We start from the raw sequence: 20,529 nt of genomic DNA, 5'->3' as shown, positions 1-20,529 counted from the left end.
TAGATGTGGAAGCAGCGCACAAGAGGACCCGAGGAGACTGATGTTCCGGTGACGGGGCCGACCGCTGCCTCTGTGAACGGTGATTAGAATAAATGCAAATGAAAACCAGTCAAGACAGCCGTGGCTTTGACGGACAACACTGCCTCCTGCATCCTCCTCCATTTACTGCTGCTAAATATTTCATGTTCCTATCCAGAGCGATCCGTCTACTCTGGTGTTGGCCGGGCCATCCGTCTGCTCTGCAGAGACCAGCGACGTCTGGGCCATCCTTCTCTCTCCCCGTTTGCCTGTTTTTCACTTTGTCTCCCCGGGTTCGTCTTCGTAACGACCCCGACTCGACACCTTTTCAATTGGAAGCTGCTCACCGCTGCACAAAACGTCGCCAGAAGTTGCACGATGTATGTTAATTTGTATATAATTCTAACTTTGTGTGGACATCGGTGCGGCCGGGTCGAACTGTCGGACCCTGTAGTGGTAAAATTAGGTTTTCGAAAAACACACTACCATTCTTGTCCAGAGAGACCGCCAAAATTAACAGAATTAAAGTTCCTTGTAGTAACTTTACGTGACTGGCCGACGTAGGTACGTTTTACGAAACCTAACCAAGTAGTTGTGTTGCCTTTTTTTGTTTTGCTTCATCTCAATTTACAACGTTAATCCCGTTTAAAACTGCTTAAAACCATGCAAACTTAACTGAGCGCAGTTTAGCTGTGTGGGAATACCAGAAGGTGCAACATGTATGTTAATAGGTATATAATTATAACTTTTTCCTATTTTGGAGGAATTGTAAGCTGGTTAACTCCTATTATTATTGTTGGGGAGTCTGTTTAAATAAGAGAAAAGTTGCAAAAGTTAAAAAGGTTTTCTGCCCACTATTTCTAAATATTGTCATTAAATATAGAGAGCATTGCTGGACTTTTCCCACAAAGGCACAACGGGTAAAAGAGGCTTATTCCAGCTCACAGGCTTTTGAGCACACTCCCATCTTCTCACAGAGAGAACTGTTGTTGCTTGTTATTAAAGGTTTTCCATTCCACATTAAGGGGCATAAATTAAATCAAAAGGTAATAAGTCATTGGTCTTTAATCTAGCCCACGCACAGGATGTTCGCTTCAGCAGTCTTAGCCGTACAGCCCGAGTTTCCTATTAGGAACCAAACCAAACTCAAGTGGGAGATACAGTACACCTTCAGGTCTTTACCTCTCCAAATAACAAGGAGGAGAACTAAGTTGGGATCTTCTTAAAAACATACCCAGGGAACTGTCGAGGGAGCATAATCAAATGAATAAAGTTCAAGTTAAATATGTAAGTGTGGTCATGCAACGATAGAAACGTCAAAACGGGTGTCTGAAGGCATTTTCTCGACAGATGTTGAACCAGGGGTCATAAAAGTTGATGACTAATCAAATCCTCTCAGCATTGTTTCCTTTTCGCTCTTCTGATTGCTCCGCCACAATGGGCGAGCAACACATTAGTCTGCACTGCGTCCGAAAGCCCCGTTACATCCACTTAGCGCTTTTGCCTCTCAATGGATCTCAATGGGGAGATTGTCTCGAGTGCTGAAATACATCAAATCAACAAAGCTAGTATGTGTCAAGAGGCTGCTTAAACTGCGTCATTCCAGAGGTTCTCGTTTCACAAATCATCAAGTTGTCAAGGATGAAGGGAAAACGAAGATGCAGATTGCAGTCGTCAGGCTCCGCTTGTAAAAGAAAAGTGATGCGTCATCGAAGGCTCACGATGCTGCGAGTGGGAAGTTCAGGGAAATGCGAAACACCGCAGATTCAAGACAACATTTGACTACGAATATTATATTCTAATTTGTTACATTGCTCTTTGAACTTGTAATGTGTTTTGCACCGCACGGCCACCACAGTGATGGGAGGGGCCGCCATGCAAAGTGCCACCTGCTCGTGAGGACTATCTAGCATTCATACAATATTCATACACCGCAGGCACAGCTACGGGAGCAATTTGGAGTCAAGTGTCTTTCCCAAGGACACATGAACATGGACTAGCCTAGCGGAGCCGGGGATTGAACTGCCGAGCCTCTGATTGAAGGACGCCCCTGTTCTACCGCTGATCCACAGTCGCCCCGACACAACAACATTGTGATTTTGAACATTGTGCGTAATCGAAAAACAAAAAAGCCATATTTTTTTCCTCATAATTACAGACATTATATACGTAAACAGACATGGTATCGTTCTATAATTCCTATCACGTGTCTTGTTTTGGGTTTTCAGATGAATCATTGAGCCTTTAACAGTGCATTCAAAATGTGAATGTAGATTAACAGCACATATTGAATATTGGGGAAAGAATCATTTACTACACTTTTGAAGCTTTTTCTGCCTTTGGGAAAATACTAATCAAGATGTTTATCAGTATATGCAGGTTTTCAACTGTATATTTGCATTAATCAATAAGTGGTGGATCCCCAGGGACACACACACACACCAACACACGTAAACACACACAGGTAAACACACACACACACGTAAAGACACCAAAGTCAAACAGAAAACTGGACATGTTATCGATGTGGGGGAGAGAGGGAGAAGCTGCTGTGACCTTGTGAAGCGTGAATGTATTAATTCAAGTACAATGCAAATGTGTGTGTGCATTGATGTGCAGCATGACCCCGAAACAAACATGGTCTGAGCATCAGCGTTTCCTTCATTCAGTGTCACTATTGCACAAACAAAAATATGCTCTCTAAAGCTTCCAATTCAACAAGCTTTTAAAGTGCAGTTTAATCTCAATATAAGTCATGTCAACAAACAGTCCCGCACGCACGCACGCACACACACACACACACACACACACACACACACACACAGGCACCATGATAACAAAGTCTGGATGCGGTGTGTATAATGTCTGCAGCGTGATGGGAGATAAATAGAAGGTGAGCTCTCTGTGAAAGAGAGAAGATTGAAAAATTGGCTGAAGATTGTCTGCGCTCTGAATTGTGGATGAGCGGAGGGGGAAGCAGGTGAACGTTTGGGAATCGGTGTGACACAAACAGAACCGTAAAACACGGCCTGTAAAACGTTCAGGAGCACGTTTACAGCCGTTGACGAGAAGGTCTCGAAAACCACTTCACTATAGGTAAATAACTTTTTGAAAAACAACACACGGAGGCTCCTGTTCCTGCTTCACGAGAGGTTGGAGAGGTTAAAGAAGTCGCCGCGTCTCGTTTCACACTCAACAAAACCGAACCGGGTTCTTGTTATTTTTTTCGTCATAGGTCGTACACATCCAGCTTTCTATTTCCCTTCTTCACATGTTCATCACGTATTGACATATTGCATTTGACAGAAACACATCTTGCTGCATGAATGATGCATTTTAAAGATCTAGATGTTTAACCCTCCTGTTACCTTTAGGGTCAATTTGACCCCATTCAATGTTTAATGTCGGTGTTCTTTCGAGTCAATTTGACCCCATTCAATATTAAATGTCGGTGTTCTTTCGGGTCAATTTGACCCCAGGCTGTTTTTCACTGTGTCAAACATATAAGAAATATCAACTTTTTTATATATTTAAAGGGCTATTTAGGTCGTCAACAAACAAACATAAAGTACCTCACACTTAAACTTGGAAAACAATATTAATTCTAATAATTTTCTGGAGGTTTTAATTGCTGGGGTCAAATTGACCCCAAGGGTAAAATATGTCAGTAAATATAAAGGTAACAGGAGGGTTAAACATTGAATGGGGTCAAATTGACCCGAAGGTAACAGGAGGGTTAAAGCGCCACGCGGTTCTTTGTCAGCTGAATCCATTTGCTCATTTTGTTTGTGACGCCGGAGGGTCGGTCATACTTTCCCCCACATTCAACACATCTGCAGCCTCGTCTGGTCACTAACCTGAGGTTTAAACTGAATACCACTTCTTTCTTTTAAAGGATTAACTGAAGCATAGCCTTCTTTTCCCCCCTCTGAGTGTTCTCCATGAGTGAAATAAAAAAGGCTCGACAGAGGAAACAAAACGTTGCGTCATGCTGCGTGTCAAAGTCTATTTAATGTATTCAAAAAAGTGTAACCGCGGGTGTTTATGGTCGTGGCCGCATAATCAGCACATAGAGAGTGCAGCGCAACGAGACGTCCTGTTAGGAAGCGGTTATTGGAGCTGTGCATTCAGTAGCCTCCTCTCCAGAAGAGTCAAATCACACGATTCTCAAACTAATGGTGCGGTCAAACCAGAACCAGCCATGCAAAATATACTCGTGCCATGTAGCAAAACAAACCCGGGCAGGACAGGACATGGTGCTGCGGAGCTGTGAAGGGCAGGGGATAAAATGACCGGCGAGCTAACAGAAGCTTTCACAAGCTGTGAAATACTACTGTGGAGATTCTTGACAAACGCGGACGAGGAACACGCAACAGCAGAAGCGTTTTGTTGTGTGGTTACACACACACACACGTGTATAAACAATCGATACTTGAATTAAATGTCAGTCGTCTCCCTCTCTCTCGGACCAGCTGGGCATTAGACATCAAACGAGCCGTGATATTTCGCGGGTCAAAGGTCAGCCAGATTGAACACTGTGGGACCGATTATTCATTGATTCGTCAGTCGGACCGAACCTGAAGGTGAAGTGACCCTCGTCATTCCGAAATAAACAACGTTCAACACACCCTGGTGGTTTTTAATTTTTGTAATTCTCACGGTGTAATCTACTTGACTGCAGGAGGCCCCGGGGCACTCAAACAATTTGGCTGAGGGAGAACCGTGAGAAAATCCCCCCCGTCAATTTGACACAGCGGCAAAATTGCGGCTATATTAAGAAAGGTGGAAATAATGCAAACGGTCGGAAACCACCAATGCAACGCATGAAGCAACACACACACACACACACAGTAGTAGTATGTATTCATTTTATAAAGTCAAGGCAAATATATACCTAATGTTGCCTTTTAGTTTTTACAATTTGCGCATTGTTGTGTGACTTGAGACAACTGCTTCTTCTTGAAGTACCGGTTTTTATTTTCCTTTATCCAGCAGCAGGAGGGAGTTGTCTTGAACGCAGCATAAGACTCGTCTGCATCGTGGTTGCTAATTTGCATGCATTTACATATCCCTTCAGGATAAAGGCTAATGTTGTCAAACAAATGCACTTGAATGCAGTCTTGTCTTCCTTTAAGGAAAGGAAACTGATATTACGAACAGTGAATATCCCACAAATACATGCTAAGTGAGGTGGGCTGCCTGTCAGAGCCCAACATATTAAAATCTGAGGAATTAATAGCACAGTGGCGTATTTCTCCAGAGCAGCTCTGCTTTTTGGCCAACGTCTCTATCGACAAGCTAATTCCTCTCAACCATAGACTGTATACGTAAGACACGTCACGTCACCCATTGGTTGATGGACTCCAGTTTTGAAGCCTTGAGTTTGTCATTTTGAGCCGTCGCCATCTTTACATTTTGTGTCCGGTGAACAGAAGTGATCATATTTGGACTGCGGAGGAGGCTACGTTGTCTCTTCTCGTCGTCGTCGTATACTGACGTAATAAATCCAGAGAAGTAGAGACATTTTCTATAGACTTCTATACAATCTGAATACTTTTTGTAACCACAGGAGTCGCCCTCTGCTGGTCAGAAGAGAGAATGCAAGTCTAAAGCACAGAAGCATATTTACAGCCTTCAAAGAAACCACCATATACAGAATAAGACCTTTCTGTTGCTTTTTTTAGAAGATATTTCTTTATACTGTGAATACATACTGCTTGAGCTATTAAAGCACAGACCCCGCCTGACTCTTCCAGAGATGAAGACAATATAAAAGGCTCAGAACAACAACGCTTCGGCTTTTGTGTTTGGGACCTCGTAAAGCCAAATCAAGCCAACCTGTCTTGTCCAGTAACCGGTGCAGCTGATGTATTTTCACGGCCAAATCTCACTGACCACCTGCCACTCCCCGAGCCCTGCCATGGCAAACAGCATTGTTTTTCTTTATTGGAACATTGCTTAGTCACTGGCCTTTTGATGCTGTCAGAGAGACCGGCCCGTCGCCCTCCCCAAAGTCAATATTTGCTACAATTACACAAAAGCAGGGCGAGATGGCAAACTGGAGACTGGTGGACCGGCCTAATGATGCAATACGATGGTCATCTATATCCAAACACAAACAAACGGACGTGAACACATGTTTAATAAATAGGAGCGAGACCATTTACACACAAAAACCCAGGCGCGCAATTGGATTAAAAGGTGCTTTGAGACCGCCATGGCGGTAATCTCTGAAAAGGCTGTTCAGTATCTCGTCCGTCTTCAGGGAGCAGGTTGGAGGTGGAGAGTGACAGTCCCAAGGCACTCGCTGCCAAGTCCTGTTTGGGTCACTTGGCTCTGACGCCGCCGGGTCTGTTGGACGGACTGTCTGGCCGACTGACTGAAGAGACTCCAACTGCCCTGCGCCACCTTTAACTCTCCTCCCCGCCATATGCCACCATCTATTCTTTCCCCTGAGCAAGGCTTTTAACCCTCCTGTTGCCTTAGGGTCAATTTGACCCCATTCAATGTTTAACCCTCCTGTTACCTTCACATTTACTAACATATTTTACCCTTGGGGTCAATTTGACCCCAGCAATTAAAACCTCCAGAAAAATTATTAGAATTTATATTGTTTTCCAAGTTTAAGTGTGAGGTACTTTATGTTTGTTTGTTGACTACCTAAATAGCCCTTTAAATATATAGAAAAGTTGATATTTCTTATATGTTTGACACAGTGAAAAACAGCCTGGGGTCAAATTGACCCGAAAGAACACCGACATTAAACATTGAATGGGGTCAAATTGACCCTAAGGTAACAGGAGGGTTAAATACATTTAAATACAAAAAAGAGGGAGGTGTTTGTATTACACTTGTGCATTGCCTTCAATCAGGCTACTTGAGATATCCTTATTTTCCAATTCCAACACAATGCTTCTTTAAGATAAGAAAAACTTTCAAATGAAAAAAATAAAAAAAGGTCACCCGTTGTTCCTCATCTATGCAGCCTTTTCTTTTCTGAATCTTTAAACTTTCTGATTTCCTTTCAGAGTTTCTCAAATGTAAACGTCCACCCAGGTATTAAAAAGTCGTGACGTAAGTTACCAAAGTAATCAACAGTTATAAGTTATGAATAATGTGAACACTAGCACCCGCTGAGTCAACGTTAACTGAAAGGGTTAGTTGGGATTTTTTTTACTCCAGCACTCTGAGAGGTGTTTGTCGATGGAGTTTCGTGGCTTTGAAGAGAGCAATACAATGGCTTCAGGGCCCCACGACTCCATTGACAAAAATGCATCAGGTCATGTGCAGAAAACTCGTGTGAAAATAGCATTCTGACCCTTAAACATGCAAACATAGACCACGATTTCGGATTTGAACGCATAAGGAGCACCATTGGGACGCTCCAAAATTATACAAAAGCCACCGAAAATAATGGACATGCCCTTTAACGTGTTGTTTAGAAGACTCATGGTCTGTAGGAGCAGCCTGTACTCGGGCACATCGGCGCTTCGAGCTGAATGCTAACCTCAGCATGCTATGCTTCAGACCAGGGGTGCTCAATACGTCGATCGCGATCTACCAGTCGATCGCCGCGTAGTATTAGTAGATCGCATGACATTTTAAAAAATTGGCCCGCCCCCCTGAAATCTCCGCCCGCCCCCTGTAATTTTCTCTATAGAAGTAATTTAAGGTCCCTTTTCTTAAAGAGCACGTCTTTGTTCTTTTATTAAACTAAACGTCTGTTATTGATCGTCTCTACACAGCAGCATGTCATTTCTGTCTCTACGTGTCGCGTGAACACTTCTCGGCTCGCCGTCTCGCGCGCCGCAGAGCTCCGATGCCGGCGTGTCTGCGCGCAACGGAGCAACCGTAGGTAGATTATTTTCACTTGGTCATTTTATAAGTTGCTTGCATGCTGAAAAAGTGTGAGAGCAACCCTGCTTCAGACTGTTTAGCTGCTAGCATGGCTAGAAATATATGAAGTAATAGGTTCATTACAAGAATGTTTTTGAGTGCTGCAGCTGTTCAATATGGGAAAAAACTCATTTGTAGAAAAGGTTGGCAGCAGGCATAACATCTATAGAAAGCTAGTCCATTTTTTGTCAAGTGTCGCGGTGTAAAAGCAGCTCGAACGCTTCGGTTTATTCGTTTATTGCCTGTGTACAGTCGTGGGATCACATTTCGGTCGACTTTGTTGCGGCTGCAGTTCCAATGTACCCAAATTTGTGCCGACTGCTGGTGATCAAACAAAGCTGAAGTTAATAAAATAATTTCTTGGCAATGACATGTTTGGTTTAGGCTGGAGTCATAAATCCCCGTTGGCAGATTTCAGCTGTGTAGAACCACGGATGGAGCTGGCTGCAAACATTATATCGATGATAATTGAAACATCTGTTTTCTCCCTTTAATGATGTGCTCGGAAAGCAAATCACTGAGTGTCGATCCCCGATGAATTCTGCTTTTCAGACGCTGAGAACAGCTCTGGGTGTCACCTCTCTGGTTTCTTTCTCCTCAAAGTACAGAGCTCGTCGGGACATCGCGTCCTCCTCTCGTCCTTGTTTATGCACATATTTGCGTCTATGACAGAATGATATCCTATCGCGGGAGGCAGGAGGATCCTCTCGGGGACATCATGCTCCATCTGGTGACTTCAGAGTGCCGTACAGCCCACAGCAACTCTTCTGTAGACGTGAACTTTCTGGCGTCCGGCTGCTTGGAAACGATCACGAGGCCGTTTTCCAAAGCTGAAGAACTGGTGCCTGCGTCTCGACTGATTGCCCGGTAGAATAAATAGCACCTCACACGACATGTTTGCAGTATCTGCAAGCGATGGTCTCCACCTCACCGGGAGAGAACATGAAAACGCCCTCTGATCTGTGCAGGTTGGGGGCGCAGTGACTCACGCATCATGCGGCGTTTGGCATCTGGTTCAAAGCAGCCCGGCTGTATTCGCTCCTTTCGTTTCTCGTATGGCGACTTTAAGTCGAAGGTTTCGACACACGTGACTCTATATGAAGCTGAACATCAAGAAGTGACGGTCTGGATGGGAGCCGAGGTCTAACGGCTGTTGTGTGTGCATAGGATGCTAAACGGAGCGGCGGAGCTCATGGTTTTTCTTTTGCTCGTGTATGGGCAGCAGCTTTTTGAAATGACATGTATTGATGTACGATTTTCACAACGAGATCAAACATAATGTAGGCATCTTGTGCCATTAACATAGACGGCTTTATGAACGGCCTTCAACATTCTGTCAATTTCTTTTACCAAGTACCCCTTAACCTCTGAAGAGCATTTGGTTTTTTATGGTCATTTTATGGTCATTTTAAATCGTTCTCTTCTCTTGTTTACTCTACTGTAAAGTATGAAATCACAATAAACCTATTTTTCCTTTTCCTACAGTCGCACTACAGCTGATGGCTTGGTGGTATTTTAAAATATAAGAATTATTAATTGGATTTAGAGCTGGTTATTACAGCTTGTAAGAGCCACATGTGATAATTGAACATATTACTATATATGTACACTGAGTGGTGCTGTTCTGTGGCTCCCCTACATCACCTATGGGGTCATGTTGTTATTTTTAAAGAACTTTGGCTTTGGTTTCCGTCAACAAAAGACTTGGTGTTGTTTTCCCGTAAACAGGATTATACTAATAAAACATCAGAGCATCAGAAAGGATCATTGTTCTGTTTTACTTGTGGTACATAGGGCAGCTGGCTGACAAAGTGCTTCCTGTTGCATGCAGAATGCATTCAATTGGCACGCACTAGTTCCTCTTAACAATGCACCTTGTTCTTTCAGCCCTCTTGTTCACATATTTGCTGTGCAAAGGATTTGGGATCAGAAATCATCTCTCTAATTTGACATTGCGTCCAACTTCACCTGTCACTGTAGTCCCAATCCATTTGTACATTAGCGCTTTCACACATGTCAAAGACACAATATTACTCCAAAAGCAAGTAAAACAGGGATCAGAATCTCACTAACATTGCTCCCCACGGTCCTAGTTTATCACTTAGCCATTCACTAAATGAAAACCCCGCAGGATCCGAGGGCCCAAATACATCTCTGATCTTTTCGAGTGCAGTAATGACGGACGGGATGTTGTCAGAATTATCTGGGATGAGAGTCACACACGCACCTCCTGTTCTCGCCATTAAATAATCAAGAGCCATTTGGTGTTTCAGCAGAATCAATCTATGAGATTCACGGCTGTGTGAGTGGTGAGGATAATTTGGGACGGACTAGCCACCATTTGGAGTTCCAGTGTTTCCTCTGGAAGTCCTTCCCAACAGCAAAGTCACCGGGTTGCAATGAATGGAGTGGCTCTGAAGCTATAGAGTCGGTAGAGCTGCGGCGACTGAATAGAGTACGAGAGAGATTAATGCAGGAGGTCGACGTTGCATTTTCACATATTGTTGTCATGTGTGTAGCTGCACTGTAGTATGTTGATCTACACTACACACATACACACACTTTGCATTTTGCACACTGTCTATATTTGGTGTTTTTATATTTAGTTTAATTGTCATTAGTATTGTGTATTGTGTATGCATATATGTTGTATGTATACATATATATTTTATTTTATATTTTGCTTTGTATGCTTCTATATCTTTCATCCCTGTTTTTTATATTTTACATTTTATTTTTTATTTTTTATTCATGTGTGTTTGGTTTATTGGTGCTGCTACTGCTACGACAAATTTCCCCTTGGGGGATTAATAAAGTATATATCTATCTATCTATCTCACCACCGAGATAGAGGACCCCAACGCTGACAACGTTGCAAAGAATCTTTACTTTTCATAAATCGATGGATCATACAAAATAACAGGTCTACAACGAGCGATCACCGGGGTTTAGACGGTTCAGAACTTGCCTGATTTCAAACGGCGGGCTAATTTAAGCTGCCTAATAGAACATTTGATGGACTTAGTTGAACCACAGACGAGGAATAGGGCCCTGGTCTGCATTTGGGTCCGCCTCCACATATCGTAAACAGTTTTCAAATCGGAAATTGAAACTGTCATCGGGAAAAAGGATATACATAATTCTGGACCAGCCTACTGCACAAGGTTTGCAGCAGTTAAAGAATATATTGTTTTCCAAAACAAACAAAGATTCAGAGAAATAAAGCAAATCGTAAAATAAAAGTCTTACCAGTTCTCCAGACCTTATCCTCTATGATTGGGAATCCTTTTAAGCCACGACATATGCTGCTTTCAGAAATCACCATGTCACCAACACGTGGGTGGTGAAAGCATCCACATTGATTATTTTAAACAGACCGCCATTGTAAATAATATACGACTGTTTGGGTAGCTATTAATTTCGACTACCCCACTGCCTTCAGAAACGATGTAGCCAGAGTGTGTGTGTATGTGTGTGTGTGTGTATATGTGTGTGTATATGTGTGTGTTCCTGCCTTACATCAACTTCCGCCAGATAAACAGCTTTTCAAGACAAGAGCCATGATTTTTGGGTCAATGGTGGAGGTTTCGGTTACCGGTAAATCTCCAGGAAATGAATGGATGTCACATGACCAAAGGTGACCATGTGCTTCTAAGCAAGAGAAAACAGCCCAGTGGGCCTTCGTGTTCCAGCTCTAGGAGCATTTTCTGTATATGGACACTGGAAATGATCCGAGACCTGATTCAGCAAGCGAGCAGATTGCTCTCGTCGTTCATCAACTTCATAATCTGACTCCGGGTGCAAAGAGGAGATTGTAGAATTCAGAAATAATGAAGTGAGCTCACTTCGTCGAGTGCTCTCTTGATTATAAATTATCTGAAGAGCGTGCCGGCCTAACTGATGGTTTTATTAATTCGCCGTCCCTATCGCCGTCCTCATGACTAATGGACGGGCCCTCGTATAACTCGGTGAGATATATTATGCAGGCGGTGCAATGTGGCACATGTGAGTCTCCAGTGGATTCCTGCAGGGTGTGTCAGAGAGTTTAATGCGGCGTTAGTAGACCAGCAGCAGGAAAGAAGGGAGAGTGAGTACCTGCTACCTGCAGCCGTGTCAGAGGTCACCGACTGCACAAGAAGAGAGTAATAACAACGTGGCTCCCAGCATAACTGCTTTCATAAATTTACTGTGCAGAATGAGCGAGAGTGACTAGACTCGAGACTAGGATCTCAAGTAAAGATCTCGTTTGAAATCCCTCCATTTTATCTCTGATTGTCAGTTTTACTGGCAATAATATGGAAATATTAACGTTCTCTTACTTATAATTATTGCCACCATTATCGACGAAAATACATTTCTGCCTAAACCCTGATCTCTCAATCTCTCTTTCCCGCTCTTATATCCATTGTTGTTGCATTTTGATCACATCTGCCGGTACCTTGAACAGCTTTTATTACTTCCCTTCGTCCTCCTCATTACCTACAAATCCGTATTTATTCGTCTCTTCCATCGATCACTTCTCTGCCTCTCTCTCTTTCCCGCCTCCCTGCTTGGTCCTGTCGTGACAACAAGAAGCAGATTGCGACCTGCAGGCAAACACAAGCACGGACACTTTTACTTGTATTGAGTCACTCTTTGATTCACCTTTATTTTTCAATTCCTATGAATATTGGCGCCATCTTGTGTAATGTAGTTACAAATCATGCGTTTTATCGAAGAAGAAGAAACAACCCCATGTATTTTCCTATAATCGAAGCACTGAGTTGTGATCAGACCACTGACTGGAAATGCTGATTGATGCTGTCATTGGAACTATATTCATAATGCCACTCTCATCATTAACCATTTGTCTCGTTCACAAACACTTCACTCACTCACTGACACAGCAACACAATACATTGTTTATCTGTGCAATAGTAGATCTGCGTCAAAGTCTATTTTTTCTAAATCTAAGGATCGACCCGTTAGTCCGCGCTGAAACACATGCCATGAAAGTTTATGGTCCCCAGAGGATTCTTTGACTTTAGCCACCATTCAGTCAACATTTGATAATCCGTGTGCCGTGTCTCTCGATTGAAATATCTCCACATCTACTGTACTGGATGGATTGATTCAGAGTTTCAGACATTCAGTCGTGTCCGATCCGCCTAATAAAACGCTGGCATCGACCCGGATCCCGAGCTGTGCTTTAGCTTAGTGCTAACTGGCAAATGTTCGCTTAGTTTGATGCAAAGCAGTCGACATTACACCCGCCATTTAGTCTAAGGCGTCCCAGCGAGCAGCTAGCACGGCTGACTCTTGACCCTTTTAAATCGGTGATCTGGCACACGGTGACAGAGCCGGTTTTAGGAGTATCAAGCTCATAATCGTACCGGTTTCCACCTGCCGAGAAGCCGGAAGGAGGGGGAGGCGGTGGAGGCGTGTGGGGGTGCACCACAGGGGAAACACACACCTGAGAGACAACAATGCTTCACCGCTAATCTGTGCTGTCAAACACACACACACAAACACACACACACACACACACAAACAGGGACAGATGTGCACAGATACAGAGGCACGGCAAAGTGGTGACAGCCTGTCTCCTTGCCGCCGTTTTCTCACTTAGGTACTGTATATGCACACAGACACGCATGCACAAAATCAGGCGAGTCGGGTGAGTTGGAGAGCTACTAAAGAAAGACCGAAGGAGGGGCGCGGCACAGAGAGATGAGGGGAGTGAGACCATTTAAGTTATCTCAGCTGGTGCAGAGAAACACGAAATAAACTTATCTGGCACTGGAGCAAAGTGAGTATTACTGTATGTGTGATGAGGCTGAGGAGACGGAAGCGAAAGACCTTTAATGTAAAAATGGTGCAATCCACCTCTATTATTGTAAAATAGGTTAATCTGCTCTTCTTAACATCTAAGCCATCCATCAGTCCAGGTAACACTTTAATTCATTTACGACCTAATTAATTTGCTGCAGCTGTGGGATGTCTCGGTAAATCCCCGACATCGGAGTGAAATTGTCAACGCGAGCCGTAAAGACATTGGTTGCCCAGCGGATTTAATTCTATTCTATTCTTAAATAAGTGTAGGTGTAACAGAGGAACTGGAAAGAGACAGTCTGACACCAGGCTGAGACTCAGATAAATAAGGGAAAATGTTGGAGATTGTAAAAGCCTTTTTCTTTCTTGATCAGCAACGGTCAGGCTTCAACGACGACGACGACGACACAATGATGAGGTTAAATGCCATTTCACTGGTCTGTCTCCATCCAGCTAAACCTCCTCTTGGATTAAAAAAATGAAGCCCGAGAGAAGGAGCAGGCTGGTTGCAGCTTGTGCCGAGCGCTGGTCCAGACATGTCCACGTGATGTGCAGGGCTCACGCCCTAACCTGATTAGGACCGAGCCAAGACCCACTCAATTAATAGGACCAATTGGCTCGTTTAGCCCCACACAGCTGTTGCCTTTTTATTTAGGAAGCACAGCAACAAACAAGCATTGATTGAACTATGCATGAGGTTTACGGTGAGTCTTCAGAGGACTCACTGTTTCCTCCAGACTGTAATTTTCACAAAGTAGCAAATATAAAATAATGGTTCTATTGAAACCACTGATTGCGAAATTAATAAATATAGATTTACAGAGAACTCGGTGTGTGTGTGTATGAATAGGCACATATATATATAATCACCGTTCTCCCAGTGTATGATTCAGACGCTGCTACGTCAAACTGCCGAGCACATCTGTTGCCTCCTGAAGGCTCTCGGCGTGCCGGCTGCTTGCGGCTAACGGTGCCTAAAAGCAATAACAGTGCCGACAAAGCTAACGCCGTTTACCTGGGAGCCTGTTTGCTTATTTATGATTGCTCTGAATCCTGTGTCAACAAACACCAACTCTCGCTCCAATTTTCTGTGCTGGAAGAGCAGTGGTGATCTGCTGATGTATGCGTATAGCCAGCAGCTCTAGATCAGAGCATATTTGTGTCAAATGCAAATGCTTACATAATGCAAACCCCAGACCCCTCCCCCACTTAGATCCCCCTTACACAGTGAAATACTATCAGTTTGACACCTGGTATGCATCTCTCTCATCTCTTGAACAGATTAGAGTGTGTGCGTTCAGTCGTTTAGCAGTAATGTGTAAGGCTTCAGGTTGGGCAGCACGGATCCAATACACTATCAGTGTCCAACGCAGATTAGGGCTGCAGGAGCAATCAATTTCATTATCGATTCCTTTAACAATTCCTTTTTTCTTTTCTTTTTTTACTTCATCCAAAACTCATTTAAAACGGACACCACCGCTTTTGAAAAACCTGAAGGTGACGTCTTTGAACTGAATTCCGTCAAAATCTATTGATATAAAACAGAATAGAAATCATCAGTTTTGAAAAGCTGGGAGCCGCCAGTGTTTGGAAAATGAGCTCTAAAAATAACTTTAATTGATTATTTGAATAGTTGTCTATACATTCTCCGTTCAGGGACTAATTGATGAATTGACTAATTGTCCTGGTGTGAATACTGACCATATAAAGTGAATCAATATCTGCTGTGATGTCATCTACCACATTAAGTGCAGATTCTATGTCATTGTGATTAAAAAATAAATAAAATGACTTTGCTGCAGGTTAAATTCATTCAGTCCCAGCAGGCAGTTGACAGAGTCCTTAAAGCCATTGAAGGCCCCGGTCTCATGTTGCCTGAATAAATTATTCAAGATGGGATAATGCATTTTAGATTTGGGAATAAAGAAAGCGCTGATATCAGGTTTGAAAGGAGCAGCGCTCAATCAAATGCACAAGTTCCTCAGCATGTTTCAAAAAGACAGCCGATCAAAGAGCTTGCTGGAGGTGTACAAATTATCTTTTTCCACAGTAAGACGTTGATGTCGTCATGCACCTGAAGCTAACCAGGGTTGGACCTGCACACTCCCAGCCCGACTTCGCCACTCGGGTGTCGAATTTGGGCCACAGCGAGTTCGGGGGAAACCAGTGGACATGAGTCACATGGAAGCAGAAGCTCCTGCTGTTTGGAAATGGAGGAGACGTCTGATTGGCTCTGTTGGGGAGTCTCACGATTGGCAGTGAAGTCCACGCACAACGGGCAGATTGTAAATGCAGCCTCAACAGTTTGAATATTTAACCCTTGTGTTGCCTTAGGGTCATTTTGACCCGAATCAATATTACTCTTCCTCGCTTTTTTGTTTTTTTGACCATTCAAATTTTTCACCCTCCTGTTACCTTTTATATTTATATTAATATTTTTTACTTTGGGGTTCAATTTGGACCAGCAATTAAAAACCTCCAGAAATATTTTACAATTTGTATTGTTAAGTTTGAGTGTGGCACTTTTTTGTTTGTTGTTTGTTGAAAGAAAGACAACCCGACAACATAATGGGGTGGGGTCCAAAAATCCTAAGGCGGGGGGAGGGTGTAATATTGATTCGGGTATAAATGACCCTAAGGCAACACAAGGGTTAAACTAAATGAGTGTGCAGATTAGATGACCCGTGAGTGTAATGGTGACTTTGGTTCTTTAGAGAGAGCGATTTGAATCACAGAACACATTTGTGAATCCTGCGTGCATTCATTAATATCGAGAGTGACTGAACCAAAGCACCAAAGCAGCTGATTGTCCTCAACCCGGGGAAATGAAGCAATTCCAGGAAACGGCGTCTGGCAGAGATGAGAGGCTTTTTAAAGTGATCATGACTGCCTTTTGATCACTATCACTGCAAACACCTTTGTTCTTCTCTGTCTGTCTCTCTCTCTCTCTCTCTCTCTTTCACACAGACACAAACACACACACACACACACACACACACACACAGCTCCCATCAGCCCCACAGATAGACACATAACTGCATTCTCCCTCAAGTGTCTGATTTAATGTGATGTATGAATATCGCTCCATTTAAAAAAATGTAAAACACACACATAGCTGCATGTTTGTCCCAACTATAGACCAATAACACATTCATATTTGTAGACATGGCCAACACCCCCACCCTGCACTTCCCAACAGACACAGCGAGACCATATTCTCCCATCATGCAACACACACACACAAACACACACACACACACACACTCTCCCGCCCTCCCCAACCCCCAGCAACCTCTCATTGTCACCCCCTCTCCTCCTTCTCCTTCCCCTCCCCCTCATCCTCCTCTTCCTTCTGACAAGCAGAAAGGCCACGATGAATTCTTGACAGCCATACGAGTTAATTACAATGACTGCTCATTGTACTGCTGGAGATGTATAATTATCAGCCTTCGGCCGGTGTTTTAAGCCAGAGAAATACAAATGGCGTGCCTTAAGAAGACCACTTATAGTCACAATGAGAGCTAATAAATAAAACACGATCATCTCAATCCTACTGTTGGATTTGTTTGCGAGCATACGTGAGTTGTGTGTGTTTGATGTGTATGTGTGTGTGTGTGTGTGTGATTGTGCTTGTGTGAGTTGGGGGGTGTGGATGAAAGCAGACTATATAATTAGAGTGTCGACCTGCAGTATTTGAAGACTGGTCGTATGGCAGACATGAGTGTGAGTGTGGAGGAGTATATGAGAAGTTATAGAGTTTCTTCTTCACCCAACATCAGATCCGGCACCAACAACTCACTTTGCATATCAAAGTGGGAGAATTCAAATGTCCTGCCGCACAAAACACAGAGGCAATGGTGCCTGTGTCTTTGGTCAATGTGTAGTTGAGAGAAGAGAGGGGTTTAGGCGAGTTCTGAATCTTCTTCTATCATGTTGCCACATATACTGTTACTGTTTTTAGAGGGAGGGGGGGGGGGGGGACACTGGCTCGCCCCACTTGCACAGACTCCCATCATCCTGAATAATCAACGCAGGCGATACCGAGCACGATATGAGCATCTCTCACCCGCCCACCTCCTCAGCATGGGCCCCAAACACACACGGGCTGCTCATTGCATCTGTTCTCAAGACACCCTCGCCAAAGAAGCTAAACAACACAAACAAGAACATCCGATCTCTCTCTATATCTATAGCTACCCATTCAGGGGTATACGCGAGGCAGAAAAGCTTGGAGTTTGATCTGCAACATTGTGTGTGTGTGTGTGTGTGTGTGTGTGTGTGTGTGTGTGTGTGTGTGTGTGTGTGTGTGTGTGTGTGTGTGTGTATGTGTGTGCGTGTGTGCGCGTGCGTGCGTGCGTGCACAACGGACACAGTGGCGCACAAAGGAACTGGAGGAAGACTCGGTCATAACAAACTACAACAGTGGGCAAAAATCAAAGCGAAGTCTCTCGACTCCTTGGATTGTATGTCAACTAGAAACCACTCGGTGGTCCGATGACTATACTGACCAGTCTGAAGACCAAGAGTCGCTACTGTTGTGCACGTGTGGAACTTAGTGAACACTCGTGTGTGCTTCTTCGTGCGCAGCCCATCTTGCGCAGACAAGTAAACATTTGCTAAGAAACTGAAGTTTTTAAGAAGCAAAAGGTGAACACCTTTATAACTTTTAAACGTGCACCTTAAAGTACATTCATGTATGTGTTGTTGTTGTTTTTATCTCTTGCGTGTGAACTGTGTGGACTGTGTGTGCTGGGTAGAACCGATCACGAGAGGGCTCCCGTGTGTTTACTCACGGGTGCCATCGAAGCGGGTGGCGATGGTGTCCAGGAAGGTGTTTTGCGGGGCCAGCAGCCCTCTCATCACCGGCATCCTGCTCCGGGTCGACTGGGTCCTCCTGCCTCGGCGCCCCGGGACAGAGCTCGAGTCCTGCTCAGACCCAAAACTAGGCAGGAAGCGGGAGGTGCCCGGTGCGCATCCCAGCCCCTGGAGAAGCGCACCGATACGAGATACGCGCGGTGACTCCACCTTGAGACCGCGGGGGTTGTGACCATTATCAACAAAGCGGGGAGCGAGTACTAACCGCGGGATGCACCTGTGCACCTTCCGACGGTTGGAGAAAAATGAACTAAATGATTAAAACGCCAGTGTGCCTTCGCAAAAAGGAAGTGCGCTGGAGAGAGAGAGAGTAAGAGAGTAAGAGGTGAGGATGGATGGGTAGACTGCAAGTTGTTGGTGCTGATGGCGCGTGGAGTGAATTTTATCGCTGCAAGCTCCTCCTCAACTCTCTCTCTCTCGTTGCGTGGTTATGGTGCCACAACTGAGAGCAGATGCAGAGTCACGTGACTCTCCCTCCCAGCCAGGTCTTGCCAAGCTGTGGTCCTGTTCCAAAGTGGACCGGGAGACAACAAAGAGATGGTGTTCTGGAAACCAGTGGCTTTTCCCCAATGATGTGAACTTATCCGCGTGGAAGTAAAAGTAGCTCCAACACGCGCTGATCGAAAATAAAATGTAAGCAATAAAGTCTGCTGTTGGCACAAGGCGAGATCATGCAGCGTATTCTGAAGTCAAGGCTTAATAGATGTCAACACACTGCCTGTTTAATTCGTGGAGGTTTAAATTGATGTGGATCGACCTATTTGAGAATGTGTCATTTGATTTAAGATTTCCCAAGAGGACCGCACAAGGATCGACTCCTCTGCTTGCTCCTCGGCTCTCCTCAGGACCACATGGCCTCATGTGGAGACGTCCGGAAGCCGGTTCTTATTCAGGGTTCTGATTGCGCAGTGAGCTTCTGCCCTCTAGTGGTGAAGCAGAGCAATTTGTGCTACTTTTTCGTTACATGTAGAATACATGTCAAACTTGAACAACTGTTGGGATAGGATTAGATAGTTTCAACTTTTTATATCATCAATAAAAACATATTGTTTATATGGCCTGAATGTGACAACAGAAGAGAAGAAAAAAAGCTATTTTAATATTTGCCTGTACACAATTGTCTTTATATCTACACCAATTGTCAAACACAATGTTGTTATCAAGGTATTTTGTAGTAGACATTGTGATAATGTATTTTCTCCATATTACATTGTCAGCTATTATGGTTGACTAGGAGATGTTTTAGTGCCTGATGGTCAGTTGTGTGTAAAAACCTCTCAAAACTGCTCCCTGTGGGCCCAGACTTACCAGACCATTGATTAGCCTGGCACTCAGACAACAGATTCATATTCACATCAAAACACAACAAGACTTCCACATGACTGACCGGAGAGTCAACACTGCACCGAAAAAAAAATCGTCCCTCTTGATTTATTCCTTGTTTCCCAGGTATTTTCACCCCTGCGGAGGAAAGGACCAGAAGCCGACAGAGGGGCATGCACCCAGTCACAGCACCACCTGTGCTTCACCTGTAACCTTCATTACTACATCATCATTATCAACATCATGGAAAGTACATGGCCTTTCTGTCATAGCCCTTAGATCTCCCTATATTTGTGAGTTGGTTTTGTTGGCGACTGTGGACCGTCAATAAAAGTAAAGAGCCCTTCATCACAGTGGCCTTTAAATAGGGGGTGGTCTCATTGTCTACTCAAAAATAAATGAAACAGTTGAAACATTCCCAAAAGTATGATATTATATTATAGTTGACATTTGACCATATTCCCATTGCTTATGTATGTCATCACGGACTCGCTGAGACGACCCTCAGTCCGTTACACTACCCCCCCCACAAAGTCCCTCGCCTCGAGGGGCAAACAAAGTCTCTCAGGTGGTCAGGCCTGCCGGTTCCTCTGAGGCTGCCGCCGG

At 44.0% G+C, this 20,529-nt stretch overlaps 1 protein-coding gene across 1 annotated transcript in view; it reads right to left on the bottom strand.

Moving 5' to 3' along the window:
- Window positions 1–18,594, bottom strand: part of kcnh3 (potassium voltage-gated channel, subfamily H (eag-related), member 3) — a 127,173-nt gene extending 108,579 nt beyond the window's left edge. The window contains exon 1 of the mRNA XM_056438695.1: window positions 18,519–18,594. Within this exon, the coding sequence (XP_056294670.1) occupies window positions 18,519–18,594 (76 nt within the window). The remainder of the gene's footprint in view (window positions 1–18,518) is intronic.
- Window positions 18,595–20,529: the final 1,935 nt, after the last annotated feature.

This window comes from Pseudoliparis swirei, chromosome 2 (assembly GCF_029220125.1).
Source record: "Pseudoliparis swirei isolate HS2019 ecotype Mariana Trench chromosome 2, NWPU_hadal_v1, whole genome shotgun sequence".
Taxonomy (NCBI): domain Eukaryota; kingdom Metazoa; phylum Chordata; class Actinopteri; order Perciformes; family Liparidae; genus Pseudoliparis; species Pseudoliparis swirei.
Note: the sequence above shows the minus strand (reverse complement) of the source record. Positions and strands in the feature narration are given on the sequence as shown.